The sequence below is a fragment of the Merops nubicus genome, unplaced genomic scaffold (genome assembly GCF_000691845.1).
Source record: "Merops nubicus isolate BGI_N331 unplaced genomic scaffold, ASM69184v1 scaffold2722, whole genome shotgun sequence".
NCBI classification, from domain to species: domain Eukaryota; kingdom Metazoa; phylum Chordata; class Aves; order Coraciiformes; family Meropidae; genus Merops; species Merops nubicus.
Genome location: NW_008594067.1, coordinates 25809 through 43496, shown reverse-complemented (window position 1 = coordinate 43496; position 17688 = coordinate 25809). Strand labels below are relative to the sequence as shown.

Sequence of the window (17688 nt, the reverse complement as noted above, 5' to 3'; positions counted from 1 at the left end):
GTGTGGCTGAACCCCAGGGGAGGACAGTGATTTTAATTTCATGCCCCAGTAGCTACAGTTAGTGACGGATGGGTCTTTCAGATAAGGGAATCGGTTTGTAAATTACCCGCTGCTACCTCCTGTACACGTGTCACCAGCAATGTGTGTAGGAATGGCATCAGCCTCTACCCACAGCCCCTGTAGCTGCTCCCTCCTCCCCCTGGGAGGCGGGGGGGGGAGGTGTGAGGGGGAACCCTGAAGTGCCACCAGCAGCCTTCAGACGAGGCTGTCGTCATTGGGAACCGCTAATTAGGTGGCATGCTTCGTAGGGAGGCACATGGAAGCGACAGGCAGTGCTTGGCTATATAACCTTCTGGTTTCCAGATGCTGTCCTTGGGACACATTGTAAACAAGACGTCTGTAGGGATGTCCGAGCTGTCCTGTGCGAGAAGGAGACAAGAAGAGGCAGTTTTACTGAGGATCTTGGAAGAGCAGCACTGTGCAGAGATGATGGCTGAGTGGCTGTTACAAGTTGTGTTTGATTTTTGTAATCCTTTTTGTTTTTTCCTTTTGCTGTTCTGCATCATTTGGCAGTTGTGGTCTAGCTTTTGATTTTAAAAACACATCTGATTAGATTAGTTACATTTTTAAAAATTAGTTAAATTATATTGCCTAAATTGTCGTAGATGAGAAAGGAGTAAACAAAAGGACTTGATTGAAAAGAATGTTTGCTTTAACAGTATAACTGGTTGCAAAATGATGAATTATAGATACTATATTGTATTTTTTGCATAATATAATTTGGGGGGGAAGGACTTTCCATTTCATGGGTAATATTTCAAATAATACAAGGTTGTTGATGTTTTATTCATTTCAACACAACTAACCCCTGGTGATCTGGAATGGCTTTTCAAATGTGAAAGCATTCATTTATTTCTGGAATTCATATTTAAACTTAGAAGTTTTTGTAATGGATTAGGGGACACAGAGTGAATACTAATAATCTTCATTTTGATTATTTTCTATTTTATAATTAGAAAATACCTTTTAGTTTGAAAAACCCCACAACTAATTTCAGTTCTTTCAAAATAACCTTCTTTTTAAAGCTCTCTAGCCAGGAAGCATCTTGGATATTGGTTTTAGATAATGAACTAGAAGGTACATCCTTTTCTTCAAGGTTAAAATTGTAGCTCTAGCTTATCAGTGCTGAAGTAGATGAACAAAAAAAAATCACAAAAGTGAGAAATAACAAACATTTTTTTAAATTTGTTTGGTAGCAAAATATTAGGAATATATTATTTTAAATGCTGCCTGTATGTTTCTAGCTCTAATTTTCTGCTTCCCTGTGTTTTTATTGTTCTTTTAGGTGATCACTAGTGTGATTTGACTTCTCACCCATCTATGTCTATTTCTTAGATGGTGCCAATGAACAATGCTAAATGAACCTTTTAGTTCATTGCTGCTTGCATCCTTGTCGATAAAATATCATTTCTATAAGCAACGGGCTCATTGCCAGCATAAGCTCATTAATTAAGTTCTGGAATTTGTATTTGTGGCTGTGCAAAGCCCTAATTTTTAGACCTTGGGGAAAAAATAGCTACAATTTTTCAGAGTTTTTACATGTCATTGAAAACATCTTTTTATAACGTTGCAATAAAATAGAATTTTGTTTGTCATTTGGGACTCATGATGTACCTGTTGTGTGCTTGAGGAAAAGAAGAGTAATTTGGGGAGGGTTGTTCAAATTTGTCTTTGCTTTGTGTTTGGGTGTTTTGGTTTTTTTTTTTTGTGGTTTTGGGTTTTTTTTTGATTGTTTTGTTTTTAATTATTGCTTTAGTGTGTTCATTGATAGAAAAAGACAACCCATTAGACACACACTGCCCCCCCTTCAAGCTTTGAATTTATACTGAAATCTGGTCAAGTGAAGGGAGTGGACAAGAAGAAATTCTCTGATTTAAGTTTCTGTATGCTTTTTGCTTTGCTTGTCTGCTTGGTCCTGCGTAACATACAAAGCAATGCTGTGATTATTTGGCAGGATTTATAAAATTTAAGAGAAACTAAAGTTTCATTTTTCTTGATGATGAACAGCAGTAGTTCAAATTCTAGCTGAAAGTAAAGCCTAGATATATCTGTGGCTGGTAGTAATTATCCAGACGTTGGTATCGCGTGGAAGATAAAATTGAAAAAATCAATATTCCTCTTTTCAGTTTTTTTTTTAAAAAAAAAAAAAAACAAACCCCACATCATATCTAATATAATTGATAGGTCATATAATGCAATTAGAGCCTTTGAAGTCTCTCTTGCATGATAAAATGAGTCAGTTGTAATGGAAAAGCGATAGGTAACTTGGCATCCTTGAATGAGGTGAGATCATCGTCTACCCTGACTCTGTTATGCCTTTGCTGCTGAATTATAGTTACTGAGCTGGTGATTGCTCTGCCTTCAGCATCTGACATATAAAAATGGAGAGTTCATTGCTAGGACCATGATGTGATGTTCTGCTTTCCACAGGCCCACGAGCGATCCGAGAGCTCCGAGGTTGCCTTCGTTACCCAACTTGTGAAGAAGCTAATGATCATAATTGCACGACCAGCTCGGCTGCTTGAGTGCCTGGTAAGTTTGGTCCTCAGCAGAGTGCTTGTGTGTAGTCTAAAGAGTCTGGTTTGTGTTTGAGGAGATAAGGGACACAAAGCCCTCAAGAGAAAGCTTTAAATTCTCATTAAAACATTTATGAAAATAAGCCAGTATTTTTAAATAAAGAAGTACTAAGTGTCTTTTGCATCAATATAGAAATATCTTTCCAATGGACTATGAGCTGCAAGAGCAGCTAAATTGTATTTTAGTATAAACTATATATATCTGAGAGGCCAGATGTAGCTGTTGACATCATTTCTTGCTACTTGATGCCACTTGATTTTCCTTGTGTTCTTAGTAGCTATAGTGAAGAGGCTGTAAATACATGGTGTGCATACAGTGCCCAGAGAGCCATGCTAAGAAAGAACTGTCACTGAGGAAGAATTCCCTTCCGTAATATAAATTATGTTTAGGCTTTGGATGCAAACACTTACTGTAGACCCTGCAATTGCAGGGAAACCTGGTTTCAAATTTTCCAGCTTGTGAGCATGGAGGGGTTAGGCCAGTGAGAGATCCAAGCAGACTTCCTAGCCTAGGTTGGAAATTCTCTTTGGTGCTATTGAGATACCTAGAAAAGCAAGTCTCATAGCTTTTTTAACAACTTACTCTAGCTAATAAAAATATGGGGATTTTATTTAATTATAGAAGATGGTAAAAAGTGATTAGGCCATCCCAGTGAGATAAACTGCTATGTCTTGAAGGCCTGCAACTCCAAAAATATTTTGTAGGTACAGTGGAGAAGCAGCCTGGGCTTGTATTCTCACTGTGATGCAACAGCAAGAGAGTTAATATAAACCTTGAATATGTATGGAAAGAAGGGATAAAGCCTCTGGTGTACAGAGTGTTGTGGTGCTTATTGGTTACAGGACTCAGTTCTGTGACTGTATTTCAAAAGTATGTTGAAAAATTGGTGAGAGTGTAGGGGAGAGTTGCAAAAATTGCTGGAGTGCTGGAGAAGGTGAAGTGATAAATCATGAAATGACAGGATGAAGTTCCCTAGTGTGTTGAAGCACACAGTCTGATGGTTCCTTCTGGACATAAAAATGACAGGGAAGCTACGTCTGTTTGAGACAGAGAAGTTGGCTAAATTAGAAACCTGTGGCTCGATGCACGGTTAACATTTGAAGCACGTTGGGGGTAGTGTGTCCACAGGTGGTTTTTATCACTGGAGTCACTGGAAGGTAAATGAGTTTTTATGGAGCTTTCTTTGTCAAAAGTAGATGGGAGTGGTTTAATCTTTCCAATGATACCAGTTTTTGAAAACACCTGCAAAAGTACTGAGAAGCAGTAGACTTTGGAGGGTTCCTGTATTCTTCCTCGGTGACCATCGGATGGATTGCTTTGCTGTGAACCCTCTAGGGCAAGGAAGACCACTGCTAGTGATGAAGAAGCGGGTAGCACAACCATCAAGACAGATGCTTACACTTAATTATTTGAGAAGCCCCCACTAGATTACATTGAAAATCCTGGGAACAATTCCATTTAGACTGGGAATTTTTTTAGCTTTCAAAACCAGTTTTGTGATTTAGATGAATTTTGTGACTCCAGTTATGTTCTAATACTTCTTCAAAAAGTGTGGGTTTTTTTGAAGTGAAGACAATGAAGAAAGGAAATAAATTTAAGCTTATTGTTTTTGTATTTGCTGTGTTCACCAGTGTCATGTATGCTTCTGTACAATGTACTAGTAATAAATCATCTAGGAAAACAGGAAACTTCATTAAGCTTTGTGAACCCATCTCTATACCTGCAAGCAGTTCCAAACTCAAGCCACCTTTTAGCTGCAGATCAGTAGGTTCCTCCACTATCTTCTGCACCTGGTGTTCTGCAAAGAGAGCGGGAGCAGGTGGAAGCAGTGAAATCATTGACATTTGAGTAATGGACTCCAAAGCATGTAGTGACAGCCTTCACAGTGAAGTGGCTACAGTTCAAAGTATAAAAATTTTTGGATCTGTATGTTAGTCTTCCCAGGTTTTTTAACCTGTATTGTCTTTCTAGCTTTTTTTTTTTTCCAAATAGATTTTTTATTCTGCTGCCGTGAAGCAGAAATATTTATGTTCTTTTTATGCCATAAAAGAACATAAAAGAATTATAGTAATGGATAGTCAACGATTTAAATAGCTTGAGAACTATGTTTTTAAACTTCAGTTGTTTGGCTTCAGTCTTTGTATTACCTGTTGGACTGTGAAATGTTTAGTTATGGACTGAGTCTCTGGGGCTTCAAGAAAATTATAATGTGTTTTATGCATCACTGAAACCATCTTGGGGAAAAAGTGTGTAATTTATTCTTTTTCCAAATTATCTTTCCATAGCATCTGCCTCTCCTTAGTAGGGATTTGTATGTATTCAAATGATTAAATAAATCTACTGAAAGGAAGACAGAACTGGAATTTCTTTAATGTCTTCATTTTTTGTGTCTTTGAATTTTTTGCCATGACACTTTTTTTCCCTTCTGTCCTTTCCTAAGTAATAAATGACCTCCTGTCATATTGTGGTGAGTTTTTCCTTGACTGCACCTTCCTCTTCACCTCGTTCTTTGCATTATACTGCAGTCTGTTGACCATCTCTCTCTTGTGGTCCTCTCTGGTCAGGCTCCTGCTGTCTGCCAGTTCTGAGACAGAGGATTAATACTTTTCCAGTGAAGTTAGGAAGGAGCTTTATTTGTTGGATTGTTGCTGGGTTTGGTGACAGCATGTATCCAAGCAGCACTGCTTAGAGCAGTTAAGAAAAGGTGCATATTCTATCTGTTTCTCTAACCATTCAAATATTTTTACTTCATCACAGTCTTTAATTTTTTTTCTTGTCTGCAGTGCTCTCTTCTCTTATGCTGCTGACCACACTTAAATCAGGTCTTCCCTGATGCTTTCATAGCTGTTTCCTGTAACTCTTTCTCTTTTAACCCCATTTCACTAGAAAATTTTTGAAGTCTTGGCAAAGCTGTCATTACTGGTGAATGATGAGGTTTGTAGGGGAGAGTTAAAGTTAACTAGTGCATTTGCTTCTAAGCAGAGTGCTCCTGCCATTTAAAGCTTGTCTTTTATTTCCAAGTGTATCTGTTAGTAAAAGAGACCACAGATTCTTATGATTTTTTATTGCTTTAGAGAACGCACACACAAAGACTGAGTTGACAAGATGATCCTGTACTGTATAGAATAAATACTGCAGCAGTATTTTTTACATAGAAAGTGAAATATTTTCTGCTGATAGAATAACAATTGCTACTTTATTAACAATTTTATTAGCAATTTCTAAGGTTAGGACAGTTACAGAATTGGGTGGGTGTATGGTTTTTTCAGAAGTGACATTTGAAAGCAGGAGAGGTTTATATTGGCTCAACTCACCAGTCAGAGGTGGCAGAAGAAGGCACCTCAGTCCTCATCACAGAGCCTTCCCTGGCACGTCTCAGTGTAACAAAACTGGGAGACAGGTCCAGCTTAATGCTTGAATTATCGTGACAGTATTATCCAGTAGTCTAATTTTGGTTCTTGAAAAGTCCTTGTCCTATGTTCATTTGCAGATCTAAGCCAGTGGACACCCAGCAGGCTGTAATTAACTGTAATTATCTGTCATTTCTGCAGAGCAGAGTGGAAGGCATTGACTTACTTGCTGTAACTACAAACGTTTTGCATCACTGCCGAGGCCAGGATTAACTTGGGATGTTTCTGAGGAACCTCCTATATGGGGAAGAAACCTTTTGTAATTGTAACATTGAATCATTTACCTCTCTCTGTCTCTCTCACCACCTTGCTGTAGGAGTTTGATCCTGAAGAGTTCTACCATTTGTTAGAAGCTGCAGAAGGCCATGCCAAGGAAGGGCAAGGAATTAAATGCGACATTCCTCGTTATATTATTAGCCAGCTGGGACTCACCAGGGATCCCCTGGAGGGTGAGAACTCTTGTTTTGTGCTCTCAAAACTGTTGAAAGGATGACCAGATCTCCCGGTCACTACATAGCTGAAGGAGGCTTTTTATTTTATTGGTTTAATTTCTAGGCCATTTTTCCTTATTTTCCTGTTGCTGTCAAATTCTAGACTGTTCTTTCCAGCCCCATGTCTCAAAGGAATGTTGCTGGGGTAAGGATCACACATCAAGAGTGACAGTTCTTTACTTATGATGTTCATAATGTCTCCCTGTATTATAGCTGAAACAATGTTAGAAAATGGCTATATGATTTAACTGTTTTCTCTGTGCTGTTGGACAGTAAAAGAAAATTTACCTGTTATTTTTCTGACCGTCCTGCCTGCTGGTGTCCTGGTTGGAAAGTATATTGTCATCCTACTTTGTTGTCCTCTATGGGGAAAAGTGAATTTGTTGTCATTTTCTATGAGAAACCAGGACTACTATGAATTTTGAGGTGGAGATGAGATTGTATTTTTATATCTTGCATAGCAGTGAAACCAGAGTGTTTTAGAAGAAAGTAACAGCTTTTCTGCTAGGTGCCAGAACCGCATATGGTAAATTGAATATACTGTAAATGTACAGAGGCCCAGAAGATCCTAACTGTGGAATCTGAGTGAATATTTTTGCCTGGCACTTTGCTAACCGAATCTCTTCTCTTATGAGAAGTTTTAGGAGTATGCACAGCTTGCTCAGCAGCAACAGAAAGTGTGACAAAGACTGGAGATTACTGCAGAATATTTCAGTGACTGAACCGTACTTTTTGTTTCCTCAAGAGAGCATAATTTTAGCATAAATTAGTAGTCTGGATAGGACTAGTTTAACTTCTACAGTGTTTACCAGAATGACAGTGACAGGTTGACTTGAAGTGAAGAGCTCTTTGGGAAAATTTCTACCAAAGATTGCTAAATGCAATTTAATAGCATTTGTTGAAATCTGACATTAAAGGGAAATTTCCTTTGATCCTTGTCATGGGAGAGAACCTTTCCATCACTAATTCCCCTTACTGAAGTAAAATTTTCTTTAGAAATGTGTGGAGATGTCAAGGTACCTTATTTCCTTTCTGTAAGGAGGGCACCCAGAAATGTCAATGGAATAGGTTTTGACATTAACTAGCTAGTTGTTTCCTCAAACCTGCATTTACTGCTTTTACTTATTATAGAAACCACCTAGAATAAGCCAGACTGAAATTAGAACAATCAATTATATTCATCTTTACATAAAATAGTGCCTACAGATTAACAGATGTTAAAGTTTATCATTGTGTAATTGGGGTGACTTTCTACAGAAAGGAAGAATGTTCTTCCCATCTACAGGCACCTCTTAAAATCCTGTTTGACACATATAAACAAAGAGAATAGTGTTTGATTGAGATCATTAGGAGTAATCTTTCCTCTTTCTTTTCAGAAATGGCCCAGCTGAATAGCTATGACAGCCCAGACACTCCTGAGACAGATGATTCAGTTGAGGTAAAGCTGTGTATAACAGCTCCCTCTGTCTAGTGCCTTTTTTTTCCTCTGGAAAGAAGTAGTCTACAGTAAAGAATTAATTAGAATGCAGAATAATTTTAATTAAAAAAAAAAAAAAAGTACTGACATTTAAAAGTGCACTTAGAAAGTAAAAGATGTGGAAATCTATACTGTGGTGGTAAAAGTTGCAAATAGGCATCATCATCAAGTCTGGCTGATTATTTTGTTTTTAATTTTTTTTTGAGTTGCGAACAAAAATCATCTGGAGAAATTCTTTACATCTGCATTTGCAAAATGTGATGGGTGTTGAAGAGAGTTTGGTTTAATAATAGACTGTTATATAATTATATAACTCACTAGGTTTGGAAGTTCCTTAGTTGTTTCGTTTATTAGTATTTTAAAAATGTAATGTTGGGGAAAGGCCTGAATCTTCTAGTCCACTGGTTATGCTAATAATTGTGGGGGGAATCTGCGAGGGTCCTAGGGATACAGATCATAATCCTAAAGCCGAGGACTCCAGTGGTTTAGAAATGGATTGAGGTTGGGTAAATTCTGCTTAAAGAAGAAAAAGCTCAAAAAATGACTTGTAGAATTCCTGCTTCTGATTTCTGTTTACTTGTCTCCTTTCCCCAGAGCCGTGGAGCCTCTGTCCAGTCAAAGAAAACTCCATCTGAAGAAGAGTTTGAAACTATTAAACTAATCAGTAATGGTGCTTATGGGTAAGATTTTTTAGACTTTGCCTTAGAAGAAAATACTATTATTGCCCTACCCAGGGCTATAGCCATGTTTGGCAAATTACTGGTTTTTGTTGGGTCCGAGGCATAAGTGAATTTTGCTTGGATCTTACAGAAGTTCCACGCTTTTCATATCTTTTGCATTCTTCTGGGAGATGTCATTTCCTGTGTGTTCTCAGGATTTTTTAGACAATAGCCCCAGTATCTGGATAATACTTCCTGGTTGTGAAGTCCCTACATAGCACTGAACTGAGTTCCAGCTCAGGAAAATTAGTTACACTATGTTGAAGGATTCAGAATCTGATATTTTTAATCCATCTATGGCACAAGGTTTCTGAAGCCCTTCCTAGCAATGGTCTCAAGCCCATTTTTCCACTAACTATTTCTGCATCATTTCTTTATGATAGCTAGGTAAAATATACACACTTAAGTACCTTAGCATAAGATGACAAATCATTTTTCCTGAACATTGTCTCTATGGAAAATATTGTCACTTAGTTTATTGTGGGGTTGCCTAAGTAATTGTAAGAAAAGATAGATCCATGAGACTGAGAAAATTACTTAGCATTCATTTCCTTAGCAAGGCAGTCTTTATTTCCTTTCATGCTGTCTGGCTGTGTTCTGTGACTTGTTTGTTTAAAGGCTAGATGAATGTGTGTAAAGTACTGTAGTTGCAAATATTATTGATGATTCATTGAAACAGCAAGAGTATTGAGGCAGAAGTAGTTTATACTGTTCCATTCTTCTATGGAAGAACATAGACATATGTGTAACCTGTGGCTGTTTGTGAGCACTTGAAATGTAAAAAATAAATGCTAAAATTACATTGGGACAAATCTACTCTGAGAAGTAATACAGCAAAAATGCTATTAGATTTTATTGTACATTGTATAATCCATAATGAAGCTGGTCGGTTAAAATTTTAACCACTCATACAAACCTATCTGGAATTTTAAAGACAGCTCTTGACTCTTTGCAGTTCATAAATCCTTACCAGCAATAGTCATTAGGTTGTAGCTGAAAGCAGTGATATTCAGCAGGTCATAAGAGCAAAACCTGAGCATGTGCTTGAGTGTTTTGTTGAAGTGGTGCTTAGTTAACAGCAGCACATTCTTTAAAAATTGTATGTGAAAAAAGTGTTGGTTTTTTTTTGTCAGTGAAGACGCAACAGAGAAGTTCAGAGGCACATGGTTAGACAAGAAGATTTTTAAATTTATGAATTTTCAGTCATGTTACTGTGCAGGTCCCACATTTTAAACATAACTTTGTAAAAAGAGGAGTGAGAGGTGGTAGTTTTGCTGTTACTCATATCTGTCTTTATACTGGGTGTATTTTCTAGTCTGCTGGTGAGACAGAATACCATGTTAAATGTAATGTACTCCAGAGAAAAGGAAACAAGTACTGATCCAATAAGGCAGACAAACTGGATGAAAATTTTATCTGCAGACTGTATTATTAATGTGCAGGAATCTAATGATCTGCAAATGATAGAAATGTAAGAAGTACTTTACTGAAGGAAAACCCCAGTGACAGTGTTGTGTCAAATTAATTTTATGGAGCTTAGAGAGAAATTGTGCTGGTTCCATACGTTTTGGACAAATTTTAAGTGAAATGGGGACTGTAGTGTTGAAAATTACATGCCTCTCTGCAGTGATGCTTAAGGAAGTTTGTGACATTTGTGTCTGAAGGATTTCCTTGTTCGTCATATCAGCAAAAATGCTCCTTAATTCAAGAAGGCAGAGTAGCTTTTGGAAGGAAACATCATGGGGTGCCTTCTTTTCTAGAGGAGCTTGGCACTGAGATGGGATTTTATGGAGTCACAAATAGGTCTGTCAGGATCTATCAAAAACAGTTACCATTACTGCTTTTTTTGAAAAACCCAGTGTATCCGAATGAAACTATTTGAACAGAAAATGGAAATTTTCCTCTCGATCTGTGGTTTTCTAGAGCAGTGTATTTGGTGCGACACAAGACCACCCGTCAACGTTTTGCCATGAAGAAGATCAACAAACAGAACCTAATTTTGAGAAACCAGATCCAGCAGGCTTTTGTGGAGAGAGATATCTTGACTTTTGCTGAGAACCCCTTTGTGGTCAGCATGTTCTGCTCCTTTGAGACCAAGCGGCACCTGTGCATGGTTATGGAGTATGTGGAAGGTATGGCTGTCATTATCTACACCTGGAAAGGGAGCTTAGGTGGGTGGAGATAGTATGCAGTGTCCCTCCTCATAAAGGATGACGTTGAGGGGTCTATAAGATGTGTACTTGCAGATGTAAGACTGATCAGCACACTGCTCTGAGCTTGATAAATGGGAAGACCATCTCATGTGCATGCTAGTTGGTTCTTCTTGGCCGGTGAGCTCACTCAGCCCTGCAGTTGCAGTGGAGGTTGTGCCGCCCTTTTAGGGAGGAGTGTATGGGCTGAGATGGAGAAATGAGTCATTCTACTGCTAGTACAGTTTAGCATGAGGAGACACTCCATTTGTGAATCACTGTCACTAATACAACATGATTTCATGGAGCTGAGGAAGTGCAAAGCCACATGCAGAAAGCTGCTGGGGTTAGGAGTCAGCATGAAGGTTTCAGCCCTCGCTGGAGAGAAGTCATCCCGTTCTCCTGTGGGATGGCATGGCTGGATCCATAGCATGTGTGCTTGACATTACAGTTAGAAAAAGACAGTTAAGAAACATCACCAAGCAACACAGTCTTTGTTCTTTAACAGCCTTTTTTAAAACAGAGTGCTATTTTATGCTGGGGTTTATCTTTGTTTTGCATATTGTTTGGAATATGATTTTATTTTATCACTGTATTTTACTGTAAGCAATATATTTCCACTGGTAGATAGGATTAATTTCTTATGCCTAGCTTGCCTGGCTGAATGTTTGTCAGAAATAAGTCTGAAGTTACTGTATCATTGCTCTTTCAGATGAATTACTGGAATGAGAACAGATGTATTGACCTAAGAAATTTTAATAGGAATTCCTATTTGCAAGTAGAGTTGAAGGTCGAATGAAGTGTCGCCAATGTTGCTTAAGAAGCATGAATCAGGGGCCCACAGACTTATTTTCATGACTACCACCATGTCCAAAGGCATGGCTGCCTCTCCACGTGTAGGGAAAGACAGTTAGTAGTTGTAGAGCTGTTTACTATTTTAACAAGCTTATATATCAGAAGTAGTTTGTGTCGCAGTGGAGGAAATTAAACAAATTTATAGAGAGACCAAACAGTGATGAACTGCCCTTTTTTCAGGGCTTCTTAAGATTTGGGAATGGCACCCGTGCATTTCTTGAGCAAGCACGCCCAGCATACATGTATCTCAATTCTCCTAAGGTAACATGTAATATTTAATATGTAATTTGAAGCTCAAGATGGAATGCAGAGAGCACGCTAGAAATCAGGCTAAGAGGGTTGAGAGAGACAGCCTTTAGGACACTTACTCTAATGTAATGTTGTAGACCCATAGCTATTCATTCTTGCTGATATTTGCTATTTCACAGTGCCATATTTGCAACTTTTTTTTGTAGGAGGTGACTGTGCTACACTTCTCAAGAACATTGGTGCCCTACCTGTCGATATGGCGAGGATGTATTTTGCAGAGACTGTTCTGGCATTGGAATACCTACACAATTATGGGATTGTTCACCGTGACCTAAAACCTGATAAGTAAGTTTTTAGTTCTTCAGAAGCTGGAGGGAGAGAGCCAGTTCTTCAGGCGCTTTCTTCATAGGCATGAGAGCTAGAGATAATAGAGATCTTCAATGGCATCTGACCTGTAGGAGGTTTGATGGAGTCTCCTGCTACTGATGTAGAACCAGATAGACACTGAGAAAGGGTGGGAGGAATGCCTTCAGATACTATCTCAAAGCTGTTGCTACACTGATGAACTTAGGGCAGAAGGTTGTCTGATTTCTAGTTGCCTTGGCTGCTCTGTGATACGCAGTTGCATAGGAGATTCCTTCCAGGTCCTTGACGAGGACTCAACACTGAGAACTTGATTAGCATTTCTTGTGTTCTTTTATTTTAAGTTGCTTTTGGGAAACAATTAATTGAATGTTGGATTATTTTGCTGCTTCTCTTTCTTCTAGTCTCCTGATAACTTCTATGGGTCACATAAAACTAACAGACTTTGGACTGTCTAAAATTGGCTTAATGAGTCTTACAACTAATCTTTATGAAGGACACATTGAGAAGGATACCAGGGAATTCCTGGACAAGCAGGTAAGCCAAAAAATTTTGTCTGTTGATGTGGGATCACACGTACGATTCTGTCTCGGGACAGAATCTGAGTTTGTAGTACTCTCTGTCTACCTCAGTGCTGTGCATGGTCAGATGGGAGGAAAAGATACAAGTCCATTCTCATCTTTGTGCATATACTGGTACTGTCTGTTATTTGAACTTCTGCCTTTGGAGAGATGCACTTCAGCTCTCGGTGTAGGATATTGGAAGTGTGGCCCAGGCAGCAGTGCAAGTGTGAACAGAAGTTGGTTTAGGGATGTAACACAGATTTTGCTGGAAGGTTGTTCCACGGTCTCCCCCTTCTGGTGCTTAGAAAGTTCGTGGCAGGTTCCTACATGTTTCTTTTTGTAATTTTGTCTGATGGCTTAAACACTGATTTTTACCCCTATGATATTTACTAAGGGTCATTTTTTTTCCTTAGCCTTCATTTTGCTAGGCTTAACCAGCTAAGTTCTTCTCAATAACAAGGTAGCTTTTCCTTTGATGAACAAATGGCTTTTCCATGCACCTCTTTCAGCCTGAGTTGATATTTCCTGGGCACAGCTGACAGGAACTGTACTGTTGTGGATGCAGGCTCACCAGTGCCTTGTATTAGAAAATACATCTGTCTCCTGAAAATGCCTAGGATTGTAGCTGAATTTTCCTCTTTTAGTTGTGGCAGGTGTTAATTGATAATCATCCTGGGTTATTCTTTTCCTTTGCTTCTAAGTTACAATGTGTTTTCTAGCAGGAACTCTCTTTGGTCACTATCATGGTCTAGCACTTTGCAGTGTTCCATTTTTTAGGACTGTTTTGTTATTGTTGCTGCTTCTAAGCCTGAATCAACTTATATCTTCCAAAATTATTTCCTTAGCCATTGTCTGTGCCAGCTGTACCTCCCAAGTTTAAATGCTGAAGTGTGTAATCATGCTGTGCTGCTAATTCTGCATCCGTGAAACTAAATTCTGCTAGCACAGAGATGTGAGAGGTTTGTCAAAACTCAGTTCCTGATAGCTCTCCCTGTGCCAGTAGACATCCATCAAGCAGACAGACCTGTATGCACAATATATATTTTATATGTGACACAATATACCTTTTTCCTGTATGCTTTACTATACATCCACCAAAGAACTACTTAGCTGTCATGTCCACACTAGAAACATTTCATAGTATGTGATATCATTTCTCTGCAGGTAATGTGTTCCTCAGATATAAACTCTTGCTCCATTCAAGTAGTTCACAGTATAAAGCGTGTAGCGGCAAAACATTAATAACTTCTTGTAAAGCTCTGAGAGGGAAAAGAAATAAAAAGACAGAAATAAGCTTTGATGTGAATTTGGCAATTTGTAAGCTTACTGCTTTCTGGTGTGTTTCTCTTGAGGTCTGTGGGACTCCAGAATACATTGCCCCAGAAGTGATCCTGCGCCAGGGCTACGGGAAGCCTGTGGACTGGTGGGCCATGGGAATTATCCTCTACGAGTTCCTGGTTGGCTGCGTTCCGTTCTTTGGGGACACACCTGAAGAGCTGTTCGGACAAGTGATCAGTGGTACGTTTCTGTTCTGACTCTGAAGGGGTTTCAAAGTGTGCTGTGAAGTAAAACCTTGAAAATATTGAGGATCCACAGTTTAGTCAAGAAAGATTAAGTATAAAATAATGCGGTTTCAATTTAAAATATTTATCTTTCTGTGTTAAATTAGTATCCATATGATTTCAGCTATCAAAAGTTGTTGAGTTGCTTAATGTCATGATAGAATGTTCTGTCATTATTCCTGGTGTGGGAGTCATGAAAATCCTTGTAGGATTGGGGAAGAATATTTGGAGATTTTTCAGTTCTATCTTTTAACATAAATGATGGAGAACATGAAAGGAGAAGCCACCAACTGGTCTAATTCAGTCTTATTTTGGTTATTGAGCATGTAGGTGCAAATGTCAATTAGTACTTGTTGCATAAATGAAATAAAAAGGAAATTCTAGGCAAAGCGTTAAAGCTGTTGTGCTTGGTACCTTCACATCTTGTGGCTTTTTAAACCTACCTCCTGCTTGGAGTCAGACAAATGATTGCTTTGTGTTCTCTCAGTGAATATGCCAGTGAAAACATTTCCTATTGGGAATACTTTCTGGAACAGTAAATTTTTAACACGCTTGGCAAATCTTCTCTGTAAAAAGCAAATTTCAGCAAAAGACTAAATATGATGCATGGAGTCTTTACCTGTGAATTGTTCTGTCCGTTGCCAGTATAATGAATGTGGAGTGTGCAGGCACGAGATACAGCTGCAGTATTGTCAGTGTCATTGTTTATGGACTGTCACAGAAGTCCCAATTCATACTTTATTAATAGGGGTCTTACTGCTTTTTTTTTTTCCTCCACAAGCACTGCTTGGATTGACAGCAGCTTTAACTGACACTGAATTTTATGCATTTTGGAAATGTCAATGCTTGAATTATATTAAGTATGCAAGCTGCTGAATTCAAGGTATTTACAATTCTGGGGCACAACTGAGCACTGCATTTTATGGTATAGGAATGTGAATGGTTATTCAAATTGGCTGGGGAGCTGGTAGAAAATGTCAAGTCTCTTTTTGTCCCCAGATGAAATTGCCTGGCCAGAAGGTGATGATGCACTGCCACCAGATGCCCAGGACCTCATTTCTAAGCTTCTTCGCCAAAATCCTCTGGAAAGAATGGGGACAGGTAGGAACCTTGTGCATGGGAAAATACAAGGCAGAAACAGGAGAAGCTGCTACATTGCCAGTAACACACGCCCACCCGTGTTGAAAAATGCTCACCTAGAGCTAGAAACAGTTGATACTGGAATCAGTGCATCTTGTGTGATGAGGCTCGGGGATGTAGATGGTACATGAATCAAGATATTACTGTCTTGTTTGGGAAACAAGGGGCTCTGTTAGCTTAGCAACAAAACTTCTCAAATCTGTGCTGTTCTTTTAAGGGCTTGAGGGTTGTCTCTCCATTTGAACAGTGTATAATCAGGTTTCTTTGAAGTTCTTTTTGACTAGGGGCTTAATCCCCTATATGGATGTGAACTCCTGGGTGTAATAAAATAAATGAAAACTTTCCCCTTCCTAGCAGCCTGTACTGTAGAATTCTCCAAACATACAACAAAGTCTGATAATGTCTTTGGCAAAGTCAGATGCATATGCTAATCTTTCTGTATTATAATGTCACATTTACAGTTTTACAAGCCAGCACTTCTCATTTCCTGATAGTAAATAACCATAAATAATTTCTAGCTACACTCTTGTTTTAAAATAATTTGTACAACACTGCAGCTTCATAGCACAGTTTGTCTGTTTTACTGATTTGGTTACTTTGATTTGATTTTGGATTTTCCATTGGAAACTCCACTTTAAGTATTAAATAAAACCTGATATTTATAGCAATTCCAAAAGGCACATGTATTCAGCAGACTTAACACATGTACACACAAAGGTGATGAATAGATCATGAATTAATAATGGTATCAGATGGATTTTCACATGTTCTTCTTTACATCAAATCCATGTACTTGAAAGATGTTGCTGTCATGGAAAAGATGTAGACTTTCTTGCCTTATAAAATGAGTTGATGGACTGATTTTTTTTTTTTTTTCCATTTCTTATATACCTGTAATGCTGAGACTGCTGTTCCACTTGGCATCTCATAGTGCCACTGGCACTCAGCAAACCTTTTATCTCTTTTCCTCTGCTATTCTCTTTTTCAAAACGACAGTAGCGTCTTTATGAATATTAATTTCACTTTTTTAAAAAATGCATATACTGGTAGACAGATAATCCCTACTTTTTGCTTCTGGGTACCCAAGCTTCTGAGGTTAATAACAATAGACACTAATTCAGGAAAATACCTAAGCCCCTGCCTTTTTTTAAGCACATGAATGAGTTTATTCATGACAGTGGAGCCACTCACATGCTAAGTACCTTTCTGAGTTTGCTGTCTTTATTCTAGCTACGAACAAGATTGTACTTGGAGTTTGGAAATTTTAAATTAAGATGTTAATTAGTTCTTAATCTTGCAGCTTGTTGTGGAGTGTAACAGCAGATGCTGCTTTCCAGCCAGTTTAGTCATATGCTATCATTAAACAGGAAGAGGAGCTGGGAAGGAGGAAATCTTGTTCAGATTTTCTCCTGCATCACTTCTTTGGTAAAAGGATAATTTTTTTCTTAAAATTCCTGGAAAATGTGTGGCTAAAATGTACTTGGGTACATTCTCTTAGGCTCTTGATATTTTTAGGGTTTGTTTTTCTCATTATGCAAATGCTGAAAGACACATTCTACAATAAAAGGTGCTTATTTCAGGTAGTGCCTTTGAAGTGAAACAGCATCGGTTCTTTAAAGATTTGGACTGGAATGGATTACTTCGGCAGAAAGCTGAATTCATCCCACAGTTGGAATCAGAGGATGACACAAGTTATTTTGACAGTAAGACTAAAGATTCAGTCTAAATGGAATCATATTTTTGTGCATATTTCATTACTGAAATTGTTAGACATAAGTCATTGTTAGAAATTGAATAAAACACTTGATGGAAATTGCTTTTAAAAGTTTCTGTTGAATGCCAAGTAAGCTTTCTTTGAAAGCAGATGAATTTTAAATTAAAATATGTTGCTGCTAAAGTCAGTTGGCCTTTTACTGGTGCCTGTGGTCCTGCCAGCCGGGGCCGTGCAGTGAGAGGTACTATGGTTGTTATGCTGCATTTATCACAGTACTTCCAAAGCATTTGGTCCATCCAGCTTCGCCGAGTTTTGGGGT

At 38.4% G+C, this 17688-nt stretch overlaps 1 protein-coding gene across 1 annotated transcript in view; it reads left to right on the top strand.

The window, feature by feature from the left end:
* The window catches only part of LOC103768464 (microtubule-associated serine/threonine-protein kinase 2-like), a 97561-nt gene that overhangs the window by 62966 nt on the left and 16907 nt on the right, over window positions 1-17688 (top strand). The window contains exons 9-19 of the mRNA XM_008935606.1: window positions 2491-2592; window positions 6364-6496; window positions 6642-6683; window positions 7915-7976; window positions 8610-8695; window positions 10658-10866; window positions 12234-12372; window positions 12795-12927; window positions 14306-14471; window positions 15515-15616; window positions 17236-17358. Of these exons, the coding sequence (XP_008933854.1) occupies window positions 2491-2592; window positions 6364-6496; window positions 6642-6683; window positions 7915-7976; window positions 8610-8695; window positions 10658-10866; window positions 12234-12372; window positions 12795-12927; window positions 14306-14471; window positions 15515-15616; window positions 17236-17358 (1297 nt within the window). The remainder of the gene's footprint in view (window positions 1-2490; window positions 2593-6363; window positions 6497-6641; window positions 6684-7914; window positions 7977-8609; window positions 8696-10657; window positions 10867-12233; window positions 12373-12794; window positions 12928-14305; window positions 14472-15514; window positions 15617-17235; window positions 17359-17688) is intronic.